This window comes from Amblyomma mixtum, chromosome 2 (genome assembly GCF_055824585.1).
Source record: "Amblyomma mixtum isolate Tamu chromosome 2, ASM5582458v1, whole genome shotgun sequence".
Lineage (NCBI taxonomy): Eukaryota > Metazoa > Arthropoda > Arachnida > Ixodida > Ixodidae > Amblyomma > Amblyomma mixtum.
In genome coordinates, this window is record NC_143013.1 from 182,644,474 (window position 1) to 182,667,664 (window position 23,191).

The window sequence follows — 23,191 nt, forward strand, 5'->3', positions numbered from 1 at the left end:
TTTAGAGCGATTGCTATTACAATATAATGCTGGTAAGAAATATAAGTAACTGAATGTTATCACTGCTTAACTTATAAAGCTTGACAAGCACATGTGTAGAAATACCCAACTATCAAGAGCATTTGAATCGTCAGAATAGCAAAAACATAGAAACACAGCTTTGGCATAGCTGTCCTATTGGCGGTTAACAACAGTCATCCCTATTAAACGGCGCTCTCACAGTATTTTTTCATTACTGAACATGATTAAACACGGCCGATGCAACTGTGATATTATAATCAAATTCGGCCATCAAATGAAATGTTTATAGCAAACACGTCTTTCCTTTCAAAATGCCATCCGCATATCCACGTTTATTTCTGTCAATGTCCGGTGCAGTTTGGCGAAGCTCGTTTTTTGTTTTTTGGGGGCACGGGGCAGATTTAATGTCTTAAAGCGACTAAGGCTATGAAGAGCGCCGTAGCGAAGGGCTCCGGAAATTTCGAGCACCAGGGGTTCTTTGACGCGTGCTCACATCGAAAAGTACACGAGCCTCTAGAATTTTGCGTCCATCAAATTTCGCCTGCCGCGGGTGGGATCAAAACCGCGTCTTTCGTGACAGCACTCGAGTGCCATAACAACTGGGCCCCTGCGGCGGCTTTTGACAAAATTAACAGAACGAATGATTGAACTTGAAAACATTGTAAACATGCACACCGCTGAAAAACACATTACTGCTAGCAAACGTCGATTATTTTGTGGATGAACCGCACTATAGCTGAGTTTAAATCTTATCTACAGCTCAGCCAAATAACACCGTCCTCCGTTTTCAATATACCTATACAGGTAAACCGGCTTTGGACGCGAACTGAAAGAAAATTGTGTCGCCTCACATGAAAGTCACTCACACGATGCGTACCAAATTTACGCGTTTCTACCCCGCTCCTATTTCTGAAAAAAAATGCCTAAAAGTGACATGCGTGTCACTGCGTATGTCATGTTGAATTGCGGCTCTTTAGCAAAAAAAAAAAGCATTTCTTTTTTCGCAATGTTTGCAGTGTGTGGCCGACTTGTCTGGGTGAATGACAGAACGGCAGTTGTTTGTATGCTCACATAACCTTTTGTTGCTGGAACGATCTGGTTGTACTACATGCCTCAAATCGCATGAAAGCGGTTTGCTGCAAACAATAGCCGTCTCACATTCTAAGCTTTTTTTCTGGGGCTTGATGGTGCATAGGGATGCTCTGAGGACCCGCCACATCATTTACTTTTGGACATAAACTTGATAGCTTTTGTGGAGCCATGCTTAAAACTGGCACATCGTGCCTACGTACAGTATTTTAAGGTACTAAGAGGAGTGACTGGAATAAAAACGCAAAGATTCGGACGATAAGTTCTGCCTTTATTGAAAGTAAAGAGCCCAAAGGGTTTTATTCTCAATCATCCTGTGTGTACCTGCGTGCATTCCCAGCGCTCTAAGTATCTTAAAAGGGTGGAAAACATTCGTCCTTGCATTCTTGCATTCTAATACATCCTTGCATGCTAATAGAGGCCCAGTACACGCCTTAGCCACAAACGTTTCGGGCTGTAGTCTTTTTAGAAAAGCTGTACATGAGAAATCAAAGGTTCCACCCAAACAGGGGCTTACAACCGCACAGTATATGCAATGAACACGTGCTTTTTCCTGTTTCAACAGATACAACTAACTTTTTTCTGACATTATTAATCACTTCATTCCAGAATACAGCATACTCCGTACCCTTGATGTCCTGTCCGTATGCACCAACATACCCTACTCGAATGATATCATGGCAGACTTTAGCGCTTACAAAGATTTCCATTTCGAAATAATAATTGGCGGCATGACCGTTGAAACACTACTGCATTTCCAACTGGAAATGGTGCTGGAAATCAATACGTTGAACTTGGTGGCGAGCACTAATTCCAAGATAGAGGAACATCAATGAGCAATAAAATAGGCACAAATTATGCAAATTAATTTATGGGGATTCTAGAAACCAAATTCCAAGAGAGGTGCTGCTTCAGTTCCCCCTTTTTTAGGAGTTTCACCGATGACCTACTTCTTACATGGTGCTATGGTGAAGACGACCTACTCAAATTCATCGCTCACTTATGATAATGCTCATACCAGAATCTTTTTATAATACCTACTCCTCTTTTATGTTAAGCTTTTGGGACGTCACACTTCACACAGCGCAAAACCAGCTTGTCATCTCGGTATTTAGGCAACCCACAGACAAGCACCAGTTATATCATTGTGATAGTAGGTACGTAAAACATTGCAAGAAAGGAATATCATGCAGCCAGGCTCTAAGATCTAAACGAATCTGCTTCCGTGAAGAAGTCTTCCTTCTAGCTCTGAGACACTCTGCAAGGATTTGGTCCGACTGCGCTATGCGAAGCTCATTATCGATAACGTGTTAAAGAAAGCTTCAGAACAAAACCGCCTGCCATCCTAAATCATACAAAGCCTGAGCAATCAAATTTCGCAACTAATTTGATAACAACCTATTCGTCATCAGCACGGAATATTAATGCTATTCTCAAAAAGCATCATAACAGCCTCCTGTAGTATGAAAAATGAAGCCCTTGATTCCTGAACACCGTCGTCTCGTATGTAAGAGGCCAAAAAAACATCGCAGATGCAGTAATCTCTTCAAAACTAGAAAATTGTAGTGTCAGCATGTACATCTAGCAATAAACTGCGCTGTAAGCTATGTCCAAATATGAATGTGTTGACAAAGCTGCGCAACACAGCGTCGCTTTTATGATTCAAAATTCAAGGAGGCATCAATTGTACCACCAGCAACGTAGTCTACCTTGTTGAGTGCGGGTGTTCCCTGCTAGCTATATTTGGAAACCGTAAAACTCATTTCCGATTGAGAATAACCACAGAGCGCACATACAATCACTGCCAGACCTCCCTCTTTCAAGACACGTAACCACAAAAGGCCATCCATTTGAAAGCTTCAAGGCCACTACACTGAAATCTGACTTCAAGACACCTTACGACAATGAAGCCTGTAAGTCATATTTAATAATTATGTTTAATACCTTGTCTGATTGAAATATTGAGAGCGCTGGCAAACTCCCCTGCCTTTCAGGCCAAATTTCCCTCAAATGAGTTTGTTTTTTAGGTATTTTGCGCCCACACGGCTCTCTTTTAAATCTACTGCAACTACAATGACTGCATTATAACATCATTTAACTTTCATCTATCAACGAGCACTGAAGTTCTCTTTGTTGTTGTTAAATACTCTTTGATTCCTTGACGCTCGTCTATCATTTGTATTTATCCTATTTATTGTTGTGTTTTTGCTGATGAGTCTTCCTTGAGGTAAAATTTCTGTTTTTAGACGGTTTTAATACACTTGTTCTCTTTTAATTTATTTGAGCGCACCTCTGCTTGCGCTTTTCATTTGTATTTATCTTATTATTATTGTTTTGTTGTTGCTGAGCACTGTTCCTTGGGGTGAGAATTTCTTTGTTCAGGACAATATTTAACACTTTTGTGCTGTCTCAATTTATTCAAATGCCGCTATGCTTGTTCCGAATATATTCTGCAGCTAACTACTACAGCAGTGACATATCCGTGTGTTCGGTAATTACCTCACTGTGTGTGCACTACAGCTGTCTCGACTTTTTTAGTCTGGTAAACAAGTCTTTCCATGAAGCTCTCGTGTGTGAACCTCATCAGGTTTGTGCGGTTAACGTGTCACCTACGTGGTTTGTGCGACTTACGTCACTCTTATGTATTCATCGCATTATTATCGTTTTGTTGTTGCCGATCGCTGCGTTTGGGTAAACTGTGTTTCTTGGGACATTTTTTCACACTCTTGAACTGCATTTTGATTTTTTGTGCGCCTGTATTCGCGTGCCGTTTCTATTTATTCTAAAATTGTTGTTGTGTTGTTGCTAAGCGGTGTTGCCTGGGATGAAGTTTGTCTTTCTGGTACATTTTTTAACACTCTGGCGCTGTCTTTATCTTCATTTGCGGGATTCTATGCAATTCCCAACATATCCGGTGGTAAAAAAATGCTGCAACAGGGACACGATTTTGTGTGTATTCCGTGTGTCCATGTCACCTCTGCGTGTGTGTGTGTTCATTTTTTGTTTCTTTCGGCCATCGCAATGCAATTTTTTGTCTTCATTATTATTTTTAGTTTTTTTCCCTCTCCTGTAAAGGAGCCTTTACATGTGATCCTCATATGCGAACCTCATCAGGTTTTAGGGGTTCATGTGCAACCATGTGGAGACACTTAGCGCAGCCGCAACCTGTGCGTCCTCGTGCTACCTTCTGGAGTCACGCGGGGCCACACAGACGCGGCTAGAAACGATACAGACGCACACATTTGGCAGACACTTCCTTTCTTTTGTTAACTTTTTTGTTAACCACCCCCACGCTTTATTTCTGCCGAACTTGTTGCGTGCCCGCCCAGGCCCACCTCCCTCTTTCACCTCTTTCACGCGGCACCGGTGGGAACCGAACCCACAACCTCCGACCTCGGAGGTCGTGGGTTTGGTTCCCACCAGCGGCATGTGGTTGTTTTTCCTTCTGCTTTTCTAAGCCATTATATTTAAACAATAAAATATTCAGTGATATCCTCCATTGATCCACACCACAAAGTAGATAAATATTACAAAAATATCCCCTGTGCTCCCACGGTTTCTGTGGCTGTTGGCTTTTCTCATATGTATAACGAGCCCATTATTCCCCTTCGCTTGTCTGCTATATATATATATATATATATATATATATATATATATATATATATATAAAAGGAGGAACATCGCTTCATATCGCAACATTGATTTGGTCGATGTTTCGGCCAGAAGCTGGCCTTCATCAGGACTGAGTATGCAGGAATTGCACATGGGTTTAAAAAGGGAGAAGCAAGTAAAAGGGGAAAAGGTTTGGTTTTGGTTTTGGTTTTGTGGGGTTTAACGTCCCAAAGCGACTAAGGCTATGAGAGACGCCGTAGTGAAGGGCTCCGGAAATTTCGACCACCTGGGGTTCTTTAACGTGCACTGACATCGCACAGTACACGGGCCTCAAGAATTTCTCCTCCAAAGAAATTCTAGCCGCCGCGGCCGGGATCGAACCCGCGTCTTTTGGGTCAGCAGCCGAGCACCATAGCCACTTAGCCACCGCGGCGGCTAAAAGGGGAAAAGAGGGGGGAGAATGGGGGTTTAAATCGGGGCAGAAAAGTATACACGAAAAAAAGCCGCGAAGGCCACGTTCAGGTGAAACCTTGTACGGGGGCGCAGCCGCGCAATCAAGCTCAAGTGAGAGCTTTTTTGTCTGCGCCCCTAACATCTGGATGATGTAAATAAAGATTTGATTTGATTTGATTTGAAAAGGAGGAAAGAAAAGGCGAAAACCGTCACGTGCAGGCACGTAATTTGGCATGACCTGAGGCGTCGAAGGCAGGTGGCTTTCTTATGCGTATGGAGGCTGTCGCTTCGAGGAATTAAGGTTAATGGTATTTTTTGAGGGGAAGTGCTGGCGCCGCGATGTGGGGGCGGAATTTCATCAAGTCTCTGATGTCTGAAGGGCGGACAGGATGCCGGGGTTTTCATTTATCCCGGCCTGCAGTGCGTTAAATTTAAAAATAATGTATGACTCCCGTTGTTCCCGCTCACGGGAGCTGCGAAAAACGCTCTGTAATAGTGTAACCCTCAGCTTTCCGCAGTCGTGATTTTTTTCGCTGAGGTCCTTAGACAGAGGGAGGTCAGGAAGACATTTCGCGTCAGCACGATGGTTATTAATTCTAATTCGGAATGAATTCTCGGTTTGACCAATGTATTGCATTTGACACCTGCCACACTCGAGCATGTACACAACGTTGCTGTTGTCACAGTTCAGATTTCCACGAAAGGAGTGTTTCAAGTTGACATGTGTGCTTTCAACTAGCGTTGTTGTCTGCATGTGCTTGCTAACTTGACACCGATTCTTTCTGCAAGGTAGGCAGCCTGCAGCCTTTCGTCTACGGATAGCAGAGTGGACTACACAATTTTACAATTTTTTTGTTCGCCATTACGTATTCCGCTGAACTGTTGTGAAAAGTTTGGAGACCCGATCAGTTTGCTCGGTGATGTTGAGGTGTTTTCTTAAGATTTTGTTGTTAGAAGGTTACTTGCTAAATTTAAGATGAGACTGGAGCGCTGGTCGTTAGGGGTTGCTGACCCAGGCTCATTAAAGAATTCATTACGATTCATTGTGTCAGCCTTTCTAATGGCGTCGTCAATAATATAGAGCGGATAGCGTGTATTTTGCAGAACCGGCCGCCTACCATCAGAATTTTTTGCAAAGTCCTCCGAAATTGAGCAGATTCGCTTGAACCTGATGGCCTAGAAGTGTGGAATTGAAGTTTTGCAGTGGCGTGGGTGACAGCTATTGAAATGAAGGTACTGCTGCCGGTCAGTTGGTTTTCTGTACTTACTGGTGATTAAGGTACCCTCCTCTATTCGAATTAAGACGTCCAGAAAGCTAATCTGATTGGCGGAGTACGTGTTGGTGAAGCTAATGTTTGGGTGTACGTTGTTGAAGAAGGTAATAGATTGGGTGAGTTGTTCCTCGCTTTCTGTCCATATCATAAATATATCACCTAGGAAGCGTTTCTAGAAAACCGGTTTTATCGAATATGAATGAAGAAAATGGATTCAATGCTATGCATGAATATGTCGGCATAATTTGGTGCCATTTTTGTGCCCATATCTGTACCATTCGTTTGTAGATAAGAGTTGTTGAATTCGAATGAGTTGAATTTGAGGGCGAAATTTGTAAATGCCGCTTTGGTGCTTTGGCTAGGCGAGCCTCGAGCTTTGTATTCTTCATAGGACGTGACCAGAGCTCGGATTCCGTCATCATGCGGGATGTTAGTGTACAGCGAAACCACGTTAAGCGTAACTAATAGAGCGCCTTATGAATCAGTGAATTGAGATAATTCTCTTAAGAAGTGACTGGTATCACGTATGTACGATGTGTGTTTTTGAGGGATGTGTTTGATGAGACAATCATTATAGGTTGAGATTGGTTCTGTCAGTGTGCCGATGCTAGAAATTATCGGCCAACCAGGAATGTTTTCTTTGTGTACATTTGGGAGCATGTAGAACCGCCCTGGAGCCAGATTTATTGCGGTCAACGCCATGGGCAGTATCGAAGATACACTTATCTCCGATACAAAAGAAGCTTAGTTTGGGCTAGATGGTAACAGTTCTTCGAAAACATAGTGCAGAAAAGACACGGACGACACAGGCATGGACGAGACAGGAGCTGATCCGTCCACTTCTGTGTCGTCCGTGTCTTTCTTGCAGTCTGTTTTCAAAGAACTGTTACCAACTAGCCCAAACCGAGCTTCTGCTATATCGGAGATACGTGTATGTCCCGTCCACATCTGAGTCGTCCGTGTCTTTTTTTGCGCTATGCTTTCAAAGAACTTCGATACAATCTTTCGACACATTTTGTGCACTGGTATAGGTATCACTTGGGAAATATGAAAGCATCGATTTATCGCAAATGGATTTTAGTTCATCGTATAAATTAAAAAAAATCGCTACTAATAAAATGAAGGGTGCGAGGAGGTTAGAAGGTATTTGTGAGTCGGACAGTGGGCCGGGGGCGGTCGCTCAGGTGGTAGCGGACAGAAATAACGGCACAAGCAGGAGCATATGCCAAAAGGGCCGTTCAAGTCAGTCGTATTTCTTCATATAGGTTCGTCGCTTGGCAGCTAGGCTTGGCTTGGATAGGTTTGTTTCTGCATAGTCAGTGATATAAAGGACATGGAGAAAGGCGCATAGTTTTGATAGAAAAAGCATCCTTTCACGGCTATTTCATGTTGCCGTGCTAGTAGCGCATGCGTCAGCAACAGGTATGTGTTGCAATGGCGGGTGACGCTATCGCACGGCATGACGGAGCCGCAGTTTCGCCCTGCAACCCGAGAGGCGCAAGCGCAGTCCTTGTTGGCACTTGATTAATTGATTGATTTATTCATTCACCAGGGATTTATTATTAGCAATGAAAGTAGGAAGGATGGTGAATAACACGGCCGGCAGTCCTTGAACCCCGGCGGCCTCCGCGGCCCAGGCCACTACCCCCCATTGAACGTTAGGGCTAGGTATGCGCAGCACAGCCTCCCACTGCTCCATGGTCTGGATGTTTCCGGGTGGGGTTGATATTTGTGAATATGCCTACTGTAGGTGGGTAAGGATGGCGCGTTCATTGCGAAGCTTATACTCTAGAGTAGGGGTTGCGATACAGAATGGTGTGTGGATATGGGTTGGTCTGCCGGTGGCGCCTGGCATGTTCCTGCGTCCTATATCCCACCGGGTACCTCCGGCGGGCCATCGGTAGGTTTGTAATATTTTGTGTTGTTCGAGAACATATCCTTGTGGGCACCCTCGCCATGTCGTCCTGCCTATGCCCGGTAGGCTAATCACGGGCAGCGTTGTGGGCGGAAGTGCTGCCGCGTAGGAGGGAGTGAGCCGGGACCCAAATGAGACTAACATAATGGAAACTAGCTGTGTATTAGGAATCGCTGCACAGGGGCAAAAAAAAAACGCAGCAGGCGTAGTTTTGGACGGCGCGTTTGGAGTAACTTGTAATAGTGGTGGCGGTGGTGGAAGAGAGGGCAAGTGCCATGGCTGTCTCCTCGGCCACCTCTCTGTGGATTGCACGTTGTGTGCAGTTCAGGTCACTCACCACCACTATCATATTAGGGTAGATAGCGTGATCCTCTGCCTCCACATTTTCCGCCTCGGCGTCTTGTTAGTCATTCCACGTGTAAATCAGGGTTTATACCACTAGGAATTGGGGGCACGTGAATGCGATATCGGTTGGACCGCACAAGAGTGGTTTTCAGCTGTCTTTCCTTCGCGGTGAATGCTAAGCTCTTGGAAGATGTTTCTGTTTGTGCGGGGTAGTAGCAAGCCGTGCATATTGACAACAGAGGTGGGATTTGATCATATATTGGTCGCGCTGCGATGGCTATAGCGCTAGAGGCTCCTTCATAGAGGTGCTTTGAAGGAGTCCTAATACGCCTTTATAGCCCCGTCTCCCCCAGCCCCCTCCGCGGAGTGTGCGGTTACCTTTGCCTCGGTCGATGACGTGTGATATTATATGGTTTGGTTTATTGGGGTTTAACGTCCCAAAGAAACTAAGGCTATGAGAGACGCCGTAGTGAAGGGCTCCGGAAATTTCGATCACCTGGGTTTCTTTAACATGCGGTCCGCTGCTGATGTGGCTTAGAATGAAGGCTTGCACGAGTCGAAAGCAGTTTGCTTCCTCCTTGCCAGCGTGACAGTTTGACATGCGGTGTGTGAGACGGGTGGTTAGCTGAGTGGCTCACTTGAGCCTATGGATTGGGTTGCCATTGCGGCAGTTGTATTCGATAAACATTCCCCATACAATAATCGTGGCCGTCTCGCTAAGTGGATTGTCATTCACTTGGGGCGTTCAGGCACTTTTCAAGCTGTAGTAAAACCACTTTTTGGCCTGGGGGCTTCAACCTCGTATTGAAAATAAATGACTTGAATTTATTCGAGATAGATGCGGCTGGTGAGTCGATCGGGGTGAGGGTGGGGGACGGGGGTAACACAGACGGGGAGTGCGGATAACTATGTATGCGCCCCTGTGGGCGAGCAGGAGAGCCTGTGTGGGGCAATGTAATGATGGACGATGCTGATGCCTGCCTGGAGGATATCTCCAAGTGCCCCTCCACAGTCAGCATCAGCTGCAACCGTGATATCGATGGCGTAAACGCTGTGTTTGAGGCCGGGGATCGTGTTTAGTCCTTCCAGTAGGACGGAGAGCGCCACAGTGAAGAATAATGCGATGAGGACAGCTACTACAGGTGTGCCTTTTCTACCCACGTGAATTGGTTGAGATTGGTGCTCTCGCACGCGAAGTGCAGTCCGGTTAGTCAGGAAGTCTTGGATGTAGGCACACATTAGGGGGCCGGCATTCAGATGTTGGAGATTCTGAGAATGCCGAGACGGAAACGTCAAACGCTTTGGTAAAGTGGAGGCCCAAGATAGCTTTGGTCTGCATTTGTGTCTGGGGGCAGGGCGTGGGGTGGGTGGGTGGGGGGGGGGGGGGGCAGATTTCAGCTGGAGCAGGATGTCATCAATGGATAGCCCGAACTGAAAATTGATCTTGGTGTGCGGTAGGAAGTGGCCGTCCTCCATATAAACCTGCGGGCCGTAAAGGATGACGTGTTCCATAAGTTTGCCCCCCCCCCCCCCCCCCGAGGGGGTTTGTGAAATGGGTCGTAGGTGTTCGGTATGGGGCTGTTTGCCCGGTTTGGCGACGAATACTAGCGTGGTGGGTTTCGCTTTCTCTGGGATACTCCCAGCCTGCCAGCATTGGTTTAGAAACTGTGAGGGCCTGGATGGAATTTTCATGCTCGTTGCGGAGGTTTTTGTCCGTAACCCAACCCTCCCCATTCGTACCTGGTGCTGATGTGGTTTTGAGTCTTTGGAGTGCGGCTCTCACCACCACCTCCAAGACCGAGGTGTTGAGCTCCTCGTTTACCTCACCGATGTAGGCTGGCGCTGATGTAGACGTTTCGTCGCCGAAGTAACGGGACTGTAGTTCAGCCAGCAAAGCATCTGGGTCGCTTCCGTGTTGGTGATTTAGGCACGCCGTGTTACACCACTGTTCGGCTTTTGTTTCGTCTGGATCGATGAGATGGCGCTGCAGGAGCAATGTTTTCTCTTTCCCAAGGCGGCCGTGTATGCGGTCGTACAGTTGATCCCACAGATGCTTGGTTAAATCAGTGGCCATGGTGCTTATTTCCTGCGAGCATACCCGATCAAACTGACCGGAAGAAAGTGGTGGTTATTCCGTATATTCACGGAATCTCCCATAATATTAAGAAGATCGGTGTTAGGGCTGGTGTTAGAGTGGTTTTTAACGCTCCAGAAAAACTCCCCAGGATTTGCAAGAGAGTGAATGTGGAGGATGCGGCCGTCGCTTGTTCGAAGCGGCACCAGAAGCGATTCGTGGCCTGTAAAAACAGCGTTGTGTACTCGATACCGCTTGCCTGTGATAAGCACTATATTGGCCAAACTGGGAGGTGCCTTAATGAAAGGCTGAGGGAGCACGCAAGAGATATCAGGAACAAGTCAGGTAGCAAAATGATTGACCATATTCTCCCGCACTCCCGCGCTCGAAAAAACGTCAGTACTACGCTGGTGCAAGACACAACTTGAAAGAGAGATAATTGAGGCTAATGAGATAGAAAAATCGGGTAATTCGTGTGTCACCAATCCTTCAATTTTGCTCTTAAAAAAATAAATCAGTTTTCTTGCGCAGAATTAGAGCTCGAAGCATGCATTCACTCGTGCGATGATGGGATCTGTGCTGATCTGATATGTATGTATGCGAAGTTTCTTCTTTCCTTCTTCTTGTTTGATAAGAGAAGCTGCTGTATTTAAGCAAATGTTCCGTCAATACTACCTCGTTTCTTTTGTGTCGTGTCTTTTGCGCAAAAAACTCAGAATGCTTATTTCCTGGTCAAGCTGGGTGTTTCGGAGCTTAAGTAGGCGATTGTATTTTTAGCGTAGCCAGCAGCTGTGGAGACCGTTACGTGAGTGCTGCACGTGTAGTAAATGGCCGTCGATTTCTATGATTCCGACACTTCGGAGATTTCCTGGGTGTGATTGCTAACATCGGCTTGGAACTCAGCTATCCGTTGTTCTAGATCGTGGGTAGTAGTTGACGCCATACGTTGTGAAATCTGACGCAAGAGATCCTATTCGGTAATGTGGACTCCCCTTTGCAGCGCTTGCGGGACGTTTATTGCGAGTTGCGTGCTGAGTATGTAATGTACTTGATAAGTTAGGCGACCGCCTCGCTTGAGTTGCCGCCATTACGGAATGCACGCGAACCCTAGGACACAAGTCCTGAGGCGCCAGCTATCAGCGAGGCGAGCATGCAGCTCTAATTTCCTTTTCGATGTGGTGGTCGGCAGAAGCCCTTACGGCGGCGTCCAGCCGCGGTAAATGTCGCAGCGTTCTGTGTCGCACGTGCTGGCACCATCCCCTCTTCTTCGGCAAATGGCGCGCGCTGGTTGCGCGCGTCGTCATACACAAGAAACGGCCTAGAAAGCCAGATGCCCGGTCGCTCGTAAATAAAAGGCAATGGAAATAAAAGCGGCTAATGAAGGACGCTCCCCAGAACTCGCATGCGGTTGTGAGCATACATGTGCCGCCCTAGATTATGCCACAAATTTCCTGCAGTGCATGTCATGCTTACATCTACTGTCGCTGACGAGGCAGTCTTTGAATTTTTTTTCAGCAGGAAGTTGTTTATGAACCTAAATGGTGTGTAAACAGCAAGACTGCACCATAATAAATCAATATATCCGCAGATTCCTCCTAGCAACGTTTTAGTTTTCTGCTATGTATTGTCAGAAACTCACGCCGTTGTTGTTCTTTCCAGTCATTACTACTACGTATTAGCGCAAGACAAGCTTTGAAGCACGATTTTGCTACAAATCAGAGCATCAGAAGAATCCAATCACCATGCTCATGAGAATAATTCGCAGTATTCTAGAGCTGCCTGATAACTATTGAAAAGTAAACAATGCCGACCAAAAGAAAAAAATTATAATCAAAAACGCAGCCCGTTCGTTTTTTTCAGGCAGTAATAATGCTCGCTGCAAATCACAACATATTTTAAAAAGAAAATTTTGCTCGGCATCGATCATTCAGTCAATTCCCACCAATATGCTACGAGTTTTATCTTATAAAATTCCGCAGCTGCCTCACAATCAAAACTTAGCGCTAAGAAAGCTGGGGTCGGTTTTAAGAAGCAGCGCAACTTCAAAGCGTAGTTCTGAAGCGTAGTAGTGAAACTTGAGTTTCTGAACTGCCGCTGGCGCATCCTCTTATCAAGGTGTGTGTGCTCCACTCTTATCCATTGATGAAAGGCATCGTCTTAAAATACAACGCGGCTGCGTGCTGGTGTGCTCCTGTATACACAGGCTTTTTTTCATCTGTTTTGCTTAAAGAACAGCCGCATCGAAGCGTCCTTTCCGACCGGCGGTTTGAGGAAATGGCATTACTGACCGCCGTTAGGTAGAGAAAATGAAATAACAGCGATTAGCAAATATTTTTTCCCGCATAACATTTTGCGAATTTCGTAATTTTTTTTGTTTTCACTGTAGCATTTAAGAACGAATGTTCAACTTCAAACCTCTGTTAAACATACGGGAAAATGAAAATTCGGTTTTTCGAAGTGCACGGAGCTGGCGCCTTTTATCCCAGAGTAAGGGGTCACAACCGTTAAATACTGCAGTAACAGCGGTGAGCCTGAGGGCCAGTTTCAAGTTTTTCGTAAGTTGTCAAGTGCTCTGAGACTGGTTGTCATCAAGAACATTGCATTTAAAAAAAAAAAGATTTTTGCAAGGCTTCGCATGGAACTAATCATTTCAACATCAGGACCGCTTCATTTTATGGCTAATGTTTTCAATGAAAGAGCTGCGCCGACAGTGGATTTTAAAGAAATTGGGGTTTAAAGAAACCGGTGGGACCGGATTCGTTAACACATTTTTAAATACAGTTTAGCATATAAAATGGACTAAATATTCCAGAAACCAAGTAGAAAATTCTTAATTAGCAAATCATATTTCCTGTCTTATTAATATGGGTGATTTCTGTGGTGTATAGCAGTGTGGTTGATATAGTATCGAGTATACGTATTCTGAATCAATTTGGGTTCGGTATCTAGTATAGGTATCGGAAATATAATTTTATGGTACCGGGTATCGCTATCAAATATACTTTTTTTGAGTATCGTGTCAAGCCCTGCTCACATAAAAGCGCGTGATTGTTTTTGTTTGATTTGGGAACGATTTTTTACCATGCTAAGTACATAATGATGATGATCATCTTGTATCGGTATCGGAAATACAGATTTTCAGGATGTTGGGTATTGGTATCGAACATACTTTTTTGATGTATCTTCTCCAGGGCTACTCACTTATAAGCGCGTTTTTGTTTGTGTATGGTATGTGAACATTTTTTTGTTGTGCTGAGTTGTCGTTCAAAAGAGTTACGCACCATCAAGTTAGCAAAGAGTGTTTCAGTTTAGTGTACTCATTAATATCTACAAAAAGAACAGAGGAAGGGACACTTCCCAATCAATTCCTGATTGTCACTTGTTCTTCTGGAGTTACCCATTCTCCGACCTCTGCTTGGAACAGAAAAAGAGCCTGCCCTATCAGTATCCCGTTGTTGGTCCTTCAAATGTCTGACTTCAGTCTTACAGTAATTATTCATCGCTTTGTACCCACCTTATCTAGAGCTATGTGTTTTCAAAAGGCATTTTTGCTGAAATCATATTCGTGTGACAAAACATGCTAAAAAATATGCAACGCAGAGTGCACGAAAGCCTACTAGGGGAACAATTTTAGAGCGGTAGCTCTAATACTCGCATCACTCAATATCGCGTTAATATGATAAACAAGGTCATTCGTATAGAACTGCGGCCGCAATGGCATCCACGCATAGCAACAGTGGATACATACCACGTGACGAAAACAAGTGGTGAACCACGACCATCAAAAGGCACCACACCATGGCACGATAACACGTCACCCAATCGGTCGCAAATCAACATCGCGACCCCCCGTGTATGCTATACATATATTCGTTTCCCTGCTATATCCAGTGTAAGGAGTTCAAGTGGGACCAGTGGGCGGTACCTTTTGTACACAGATTGTGGACTAGCCAAGTGGCGTACAATGTTCCTCCTGTTGTTCGCACCAGGCCTGGGGTGGGGCCTGATCTCAGTGACCGGAACTGACGACGCACTCCCTCCGAGAGCAAGATTTGGCAACCCTGGTGGCGTACATGGCCACAACCTTCTAGGAACAAACCAGTTATTGATAAGAAAGGAGACGTCAAGGGCTTGAAAGATTACAAACTGTTCAGCTTACTGTGTGTTGCCTGAGGAGAACCTTAGACTTCAAGTAGCCACATGATCAGGCAGGCTTTCGTAAAGGATACTCGACAATAGACCATATTCACGTCATCAATCAAGTTATAGATAGATGCGCACAATATAACCAACCCCTATATATAGCGTTCATTGATTACGAGAAAACTTTTGATTAAGTTGACACCTCATCAGTCATGCAGGCATTGCGGAATCAGGGTGTAGAAGAGTCCTACGTGGAAATACTGGAAGATGTCTACAACGGCTTCATAAAGACAACAATAAAATTCCAATCAGGAAGGGTGGCGGACAGGGAAACGCGGTCTCGCCAACGCCATTCACCGCCTGTTTACAGGAGGTGTTTTGAGGCCTAGATTGGGAACTGTTGGGAAACTGTTGAGTTGGCACGGAAGCAGCATTTGGAACACCATGGCTCATGCAGTGCATCTTTACCCTTCGCAGACGATCTTCGCGTTCTTGCTACTGCTGTGTCCGCCCCGAGCATACTCGGCGGATGACATTTCCACACCGCTGCTACAATCAAGCGATGACGCATTCTACCAGCAGCCCTTCAACTATCTTCACCTGGATCCACTAGAGTTAATGCGCCCGGCTTTCTACGTACCTTCATCGTCGACTCTGACGTCACATCGCACTGGCAATTTAAGCGGCTGTCTGAGCGACAGTCCGTTTAGTTGGCACGGAAGCAGCATTTGGAACACCATGGCTCATGCAGTGCATCTTTACCCTTCGCAGGTGTGTAAAAACGTTTCGCTTTATGCTAAGAAAAGTGACGACCCGTTCTTGCTATTGCTCCCGTGCCAACAAGTGCTTTGTGAAATTGTCTGCGATTGTTTCTCAATGGCGATGCTCATACTGCGCTCCGGTGATATAGAGACTAATCCGGGGCCCACCACGCGTAATACTGAAGCATTACTTGAACTGCAACATTTGCCCGCCAATCCTTCGGAGCAGATGGAAGTTCTTTTTCGGCTATTAAAGGACCTCCAGGCACGATCTGTAGAATCCGCTAAGGGCCAGGCCGAGTTGGTTAGCGACGTTAAGGCAATTAAGGTTGGTCAAAAGAACATCGAGACCAAAATTGAGGCAATCCAGACGAGGTTAGACAATCTTGAAGAAAAAACAAAGGTATTAGACCATCTCGATGATGACATTGCTGGAATTCAAGTGTCAGCACAAGTCCAGACAAATCGGCTCGACTCTTTAAAACTGCGTGTTGACGAACTTAAGGATAGATCTCGACGCAATAATTTAATTTTTCATGGAATCCCTGATTCTCGCGAATCATGGAAACAGTCAGAGTCGAACGTAAGGACAGCACTAGCCGAAGCAATCGACAGCCTACCCGACACAGCAATAGAACGCGCCCATCGCATAGGTCGCTACACGCCCGATAAGTGTCGCCCAATTGTTGTCAAGTTCGCCAGCACGAAAACAAAAGACAAAGTACTTTCCGCGCGAGCAAAGCTAAAAGAAAATGATGTCTCTATTTCCGAAGATTTTTCGCCCGCCACACGCCATGCCCGAAAAAAACTCATTGAGTACGCTAAAAGCCAGCCCCAACCATGTCCTTTCCAGTTAAGATACACTAAACTAATCATGAATAAAAAACAGTTCGTCTATGACCCGGCAACAGACACCATCAGCGAAAATGCCGCGTACGAACCACGAGATAGCGGCGAGCATGTTGATTGTGAACACGTCCCAAGTTAGGAAAGCGCGAGGGGAAGTGGACAAGACGCGTCCCACGTATCAGTTTTTTTTACTAATATTCGTAGCATCATGAATAAACGCGCTTCCTTAACTTCTGTCTTAGATACTTGCAATACCGATATTTTAGTATTTACAGAAACGTGGCTGCATTCACAGGTTCAAGATCACGAACTTTTTCAGACCGCTCATCGTTTTTCACTCTATCGTTGTGACCGAACAATGCGACAGGGAGGCGGCGTGCTCTTAGCCATTTCGAAAGATTTTGCATCCCAGTGTATTCATGTATCTACTGACTTAGAAATGGTTTGGGCCATCGTTGAACTAAACCACCAGAAGATAATCATTGGTGTTTGTTACCGCCCCCCAAACCATTCATCTAACTTCGTAAATGAGGTACATGATATCATTAACATCGTTACATGCCGTTATCCCACGTTACCTTTATTTCTGCTTGGCGATTTTAACCTACCAAATATAGTATGGAACACTGGATCTCCAACCTTACAGCCTTTTTCTTCATTAGCCAATGAGTTCTTAGAAATGTGCTCTGTTTTTTCGTTTTCACAACTTGTTACGCCGCCTACAAGAATTATGGAATCTGTCGCAAACACACTGGACCTTGTATTAACAGCGCAACCTGATCTTGTTTCCGACATCACGTACTTACCCGGCTTGAGCGACCATTCGGCCCTTTCCTTCAACTTGAATATCTTGCGACCAAAAACCGTTAAAAAATTCAGACCGTTTCGAAATTATGCAAAAGCTAATTTTGAAGCCATTAATACTGAATTATCAGTCTTCCTTGACGTCTTTCTACAAGACTTTGACTGCCGTAGTGTTCAGTCTAACTGGAATATGTTTTCTTCCAAAATTGCTGAATTAACAAATACATCCCACTTCGCACCCTTGTCTGTAACCATAACGCTCCATGGTACAGCACCTGTCTCAAGCGCTTGTCTAATAAAAAAAAGCGTCTCTACAAATCTTCGAAAGGTTCTGTTAGCATAACACGGTGGACTAAAAACAAACTGGCAGCCCATGAGTATTTAACCGCGCTTAAACAAGCAAAGAATAACTTTCTTCATAATACCTTGCCATCAATGCTTAAAACCGACATAAAAAAATTCTGGCGTGTGATTAACCCCAAAGCGGATGACATGATAACCTTGATTGACAGCTCTTCCAATGTTATTCCAGCTAACGAATGTGCGTCTGTACTTAACGAAGTTTTCCTGCGCAACTTTTCTTCAACTACCAATATTACGCTCCAATCTACGCACAACAATGTTTATCCAGCAATGTTTCCCATAACCATTGAAGCAGAAGGCGTCGAATCAATAATTTCATCTCTAAAAACATCTTCCGCTCCTGGGCACGATTTAATCAACGCGAAATTTCTGAAAAACACGAGCTGTTATTCTTCCATTTTTCTAACAAAGATATTCCAGCAGTCGCTCGAAAAAAGTTCTTTGCCGGCTGAATGGAAGGTAGGGAAGGTGATCCCACTCCATAAATCAGGTGACAAGCATTGTCCTTTTAACTACCGGCCTATCTCGCTCACTTGCATCCCATGTCAAATTCTAGAACATGTCCTTGCCTCAAATCTAGCTAGCTTTCTCGAATCTAGTTCATTTTTCTCACCATCGCAACATGGCTTCCGCAAGACTTATTCATGTGAAACACATCTAGTATCATTCACGCATCAGCTAAACGTCATCCTTGACCGCTGTTCACTTGCCGACTGTATATTTCTAGATTTTTCGAAAGCATTTGATAAAGTATGCCATAACCTTCTAATGTTTAAGTTACATCAACTTAACATTGATCCCAAACTGCTTGCTTGGATCGAATGCTTTCTTTTTAACCGTTCACAATTTGTTTCTGCTAATGACTCAACCTCGCAGCCAAGTAAAGTACAGTCCGGCGTACCTCAAGGGTCGGTACTTGGTCGTCTACTTTTTTTAATTTACAGTAATGATCTACCCTCTTGTGTTTCCTCTAACATTCATTTATTCGCAGATGATTGCGTCATCTACAGGGAAATAATTTGCGACGATGGCATATCTTCTCTTCAAGCAGACCTTAACGCTATCTGTATTTGGTGCCAATCATGGTCAATGGAATTAAACATCAAAAAATGTAAATTTCTGCGTGTGTCAAGAACTTCCGGCCAGCTACCTTCCTATCACCTTAGTAATGTCCCTCTAGATCCTGTTTCTTCTTACAAATATCTTGGTATCCATATTACTAGCAACCTCACTTGGTCCATTCACACTTCTTACGTAATTAATAATGCTAATCGCATCCTGGGATATCTAAAACGTAATTTCTCTAAGGCACCTTCTTCCCTAAAACTACTTCTATATAAGACACTGGTCCGCTCAAAGCTAGAGTATGCTGCAGCAGTGTGGGATCCCTTTCAACAAAACCTAATTCACTCATTAGAAATGGTCCAGAATAATTCTGCTCGTTTTATTGTATGTAATTATAACCGAACTGCCAGCATCTCTGCAATAAAATTAAATCTCAGCCTGCCATCGTTAGCATCTCGCCGTAAAGCCCTTAGACTCTCACTTTTTCACAAGATATTTTATCATCCTTCACTTCGCCACGAACTGATCTCCCCTCCCCAATACATTTCATCAAGGCTAGATCACAATAACAAAGTCGGAATTCCATTTTGCAAAACCAATGCCATGTTTCAGTCATTTCTTCCGCGCACAGCTGCTGAGTGCAATCACCTTCCTGCATCTACCGCTACCATTACTGACAACCAACGCTTCAAAACAGCATTAGAAAATTTTGTATAAGTAGGAGCATCATCTTTTTTTTTTAATTCTATATTCTTGTTGTTGTTTTTTTGTACGAGCGTTTTGTTTGTTTGTTTTTCACTGTATTGCTGCGCTGTATTTTGTGTATTATATACTATTAACCAGCACACTAAGAACCCAACAGCTAATAATGTATAACTAGGAGCAATCATTTTTGTATTACTTATTAGTTTGCTGCACTGTACATTTTTTTTCTGAAATTTTTGTAACCACTCCCCTCTATAATGCCTCTCGCCCTGAGGGTACACGAAATAAATAAATAAATAAATAATATTTAACGAAGAATACCTAAGTAATTTGCGATTTGCAGATGACACTGCCTTGCTAAGTCACTCAGGAGATGAGCTGCACATAATTATTAATGTGTTAGACGGGCACAGCAGAACAGTAGGCCTTAAATTTAACATGTAGCAAACGAAAGCAATGTTTAACATTCTCGCAAGGGAGCAGCAGTTTACAATTGTAAGCGAGGTGCTGGACATGGTACGGGAATACGTCTACTTAGGGCAGGTAGCGGCCGCTGATCCGGGTCATGGGAGGAAAGTAACTGGAAGAATTAGAACGGGGTGGTGCGCATATGGCAGGTCCTCTCACATCGTGAATGGCAGTTTGCCAACATCCTTCAAGAGAAAAGTATACAACAGTTGTATCTAATTGGTACTCACTTATGGGCAGAAACGTGGAGGCTAACAAAAAGGGTTCAGCTTAAGGACAACGCAGCCAGCTAAGGAAAGAAAAATGATAAGTGTAACGGTAAGAGACCAGAAGCGGGCAGAGTGGGTGACGACACAAACGCAGATTAATGACATCCTAGTAGAAATGAGGAAGAAACGGGCTTGGGCAGGACATGAATTCGAAGGTAAGAAAACCGCTGGTCCATAAGGGTAAGAGAGTGGATTCTATGAGAAGGCAAGCCCAGCAGCGAACCCAGAATGTTAGGTGGCGTCAGCGTTGTTTTGTTTTTTGTTTCCTTTAAATGGTGGCTCTCCGTGTTGGTTAGTTCGCTCCGAATTTTTGCCCGAGACAGTGCAATCATGTATGCTACGTTATAAGTTATAAGTCGCGGGTTCGATCCCGGCCGCGGCGGCTAGAATTTCTTTGGAGGAGAAATTCTAGAGGCCCATGTACTGTGCGATGTCAGTGCACGTTAAAGAACCCCAGGTGGTCGAAATTTCCGGAGCCCTCCAATACGGCGTCTCTCATAGCCTTAGTCGCTTTGGGGCGTTAAACCCCATAAACCAAACCAAACCATAAGTTATAAGTTTTCTGTTTTCCTTTCTCTTAATTCTATTGAGATTCCTCTACAGTCGCGCGCCGTAACTGAAAATGTTCATGTGACGTTGTTATGACTGGTGTCACTTGAAGCTCCAGGGGAATTAGATCAATACACTACATGACAGCAGGATAATTAGATCTGCTCTGGCTTCTCTTCAATATGACGGGGTGCGTCGGCATCACGAATGGCTCGAGCCTTTGCGGTGTACACGTGCATGACATGACTACCTTGTCGTTCAAAAGTACATTACAGCCCATCCGCTCAGTCACGGTATGCAGATGACAAGATCTGGCTTTGATTTCCTAGCTGCCATGACACTGCCTGTGTTGCTCTAGCAGCCAGCTGTTTGAACACATTTGTGCCCTCACACATATATACCACCTGGGATGTTCATGTTTGGCCATGGCTGTCAGTAGTACTTCGGGAAATTTTTATGTTTTGCTCTAAGCATCGCCTTGTTTTTTTTTCTTTGATCAGCATCATGCCTCCTAATTGGTATTAAATGATTATAAAGCGCATTCATTTTCAGGTGCTCGCTGTGAGTGATTCAATGTTATTTTTTATAATTGAAATAACCTCATAATTAAATTAATAATTAAAATAAAATCGCCTCACTGATAAACAGCAAACAAGCTTGCTAATCGTGCTACCCATAAATAGAGAAAGAGGAAGTGCGCTAGGAGAGTACGGAAGCCTAATAGTATTTAACAGATTTCCGTATAAGAGAGTATAAAACAAGGCCTACCTTCGAGGGAGCAGTGCAGCTGCTCCAAACAACACCTGTAGTGATACAGCGGCGCGTAAGATGAAGAGGCAATCTACCTTCTGTATTCACCCGTTTGCTTTTTTTTTTAAATGCATTCCCTTATTTCTAAACAAACATGGCTTGCAGTTGTGCACATTTTTCTCAGTGCTCAAACAGCTTGTACAGGTTATTTTTCCCCCACTGAACAGCGACTCTAATCAAGGCAAGCAGAATCAGCGAGAAGAATGAGCAGCATCTACCTGATTTGTATTTACGTGTATACCGAAGGAATGCGTATTGCGACATTTCACCAACATTTGTTTACGTTTATTCGTCAGGTATAAGAAAAACGCGTAATATTGGTGTTGTTTATTTTTATGAGGGCATTTTTTAGATGGGTGATCCGGTACTCCTTCAAGTTCGACACAAACATAAAAATTAGTTTTGTTCTGTATTGCACAGTAGGCATTCGCATTCCTTTTTTTTCGTGCGTGCGCACAAACGTTGAGTAATGCATGTATTCGGTGCGTTTGAGATGCTACCAGCCAGATGGTCAGTAGCAGAGCGTTGTAATGTTGTCCAAATCGCATTGCTGTTTCCCTGAGCCTTCAGAGAGGTAAAATGTTCGTCTTAACATATCGGTAACATGCACATGTAAGCGGTTTGCTATATAGCCACTGCACGGGCCATCAATGATCCCGGAGGCATGGCCAGGTTAAAAACAAAAAAGCTCCACTTTTGCGCAGGAACGTGAAATTGGTGGCCTATGGCATAGATAGAGCATGGCTAATTGTCTACAAGAGCAAACAGGCACTAATTTCGGCTCGCTTGGAATCTCGCATCACTGAATACAGTTCTAAAAACGCCTGCTTCTCTAGGGAGCTGGCTTACTTTTTTAGTTTACAAAGAGTTAAAATTGTATACAAAAAAAAATGAATATCTTAGTTTAGAGTATGTAGCCTGCTCTAAAACGGTCTTTGCATTAACGGATAAAGAAAAACTCTCCTATCACTTCCCAACAGGACGCCGGTTAAGGAGCTAGTCGGTGGCTAGTTTTAAATGAAACGCAATCCAATATTTGATCAAAATAAAAATATAAAACGATGAAAAATGGCGCGTAATGTCAACTCGAAGCTGATATAACTGTGTTTCATAACGTAAGAATTCAGCAGTGCCTAGTTTATAAAGAATGCGCCGCTGGCGACAGCAACAAATACTTAATACATGGCTAGGCCGCATGTTTTTTGCATTATTTCGAAGGCACTATTCCGAAGGGTAAACCCCGAAAAAGACGCTGCAATGGTTGCCAGCTTATGCCAAGTATCTTTCGATGTTTGTGGGTTTGTACCGAGGCAAGCAGCAAGGACGCCCCGGGTTAAACCTCAGCCCACTTTCGCGCTGTGCATTCCACATCGTCGTCAGCATCTTCTTCCATCTGCGACGAGTACACAGAATGGCAATTCTTTGTCTTCATCGTCGTCATTATTGTTCACCCAATTCTACTTTTCCACTTATATAACTTTTGGTCAAACTTTTTTTTTATTTTTTTTTTCAACGGTTCCTGGCAAAGACACATAATTTTACAATTTCACAGTTGTTTTTTCATTTTTGATCATGGTGTTCTCTTCCATCGCTTATTTATTATCGTTTATGGCCTATCTTGT

The 23,191-nt window shown here is 44.2% G+C and overlaps 1 protein-coding gene across 1 annotated transcript; it reads left to right on the top strand.

The window, feature by feature from the left end:
* The first annotated feature begins 15,347 nt into the window (after positions 1–15,347).
* Positions 15,348–17,244, top strand: LOC149361768 (uncharacterized). The gene has a single exon (XM_089572809.1). It carries the CDS (start codon positions 15,371–15,373, stop codon positions 16,673–16,675), a length of 1,305 nt encoding a protein of 434 aa, XP_089428935.1. The 5' UTR covers positions 15,348–15,370; the 3' UTR covers positions 16,676–17,244.
* Positions 17,245–23,191: the final 5,947 nt, after the last annotated feature.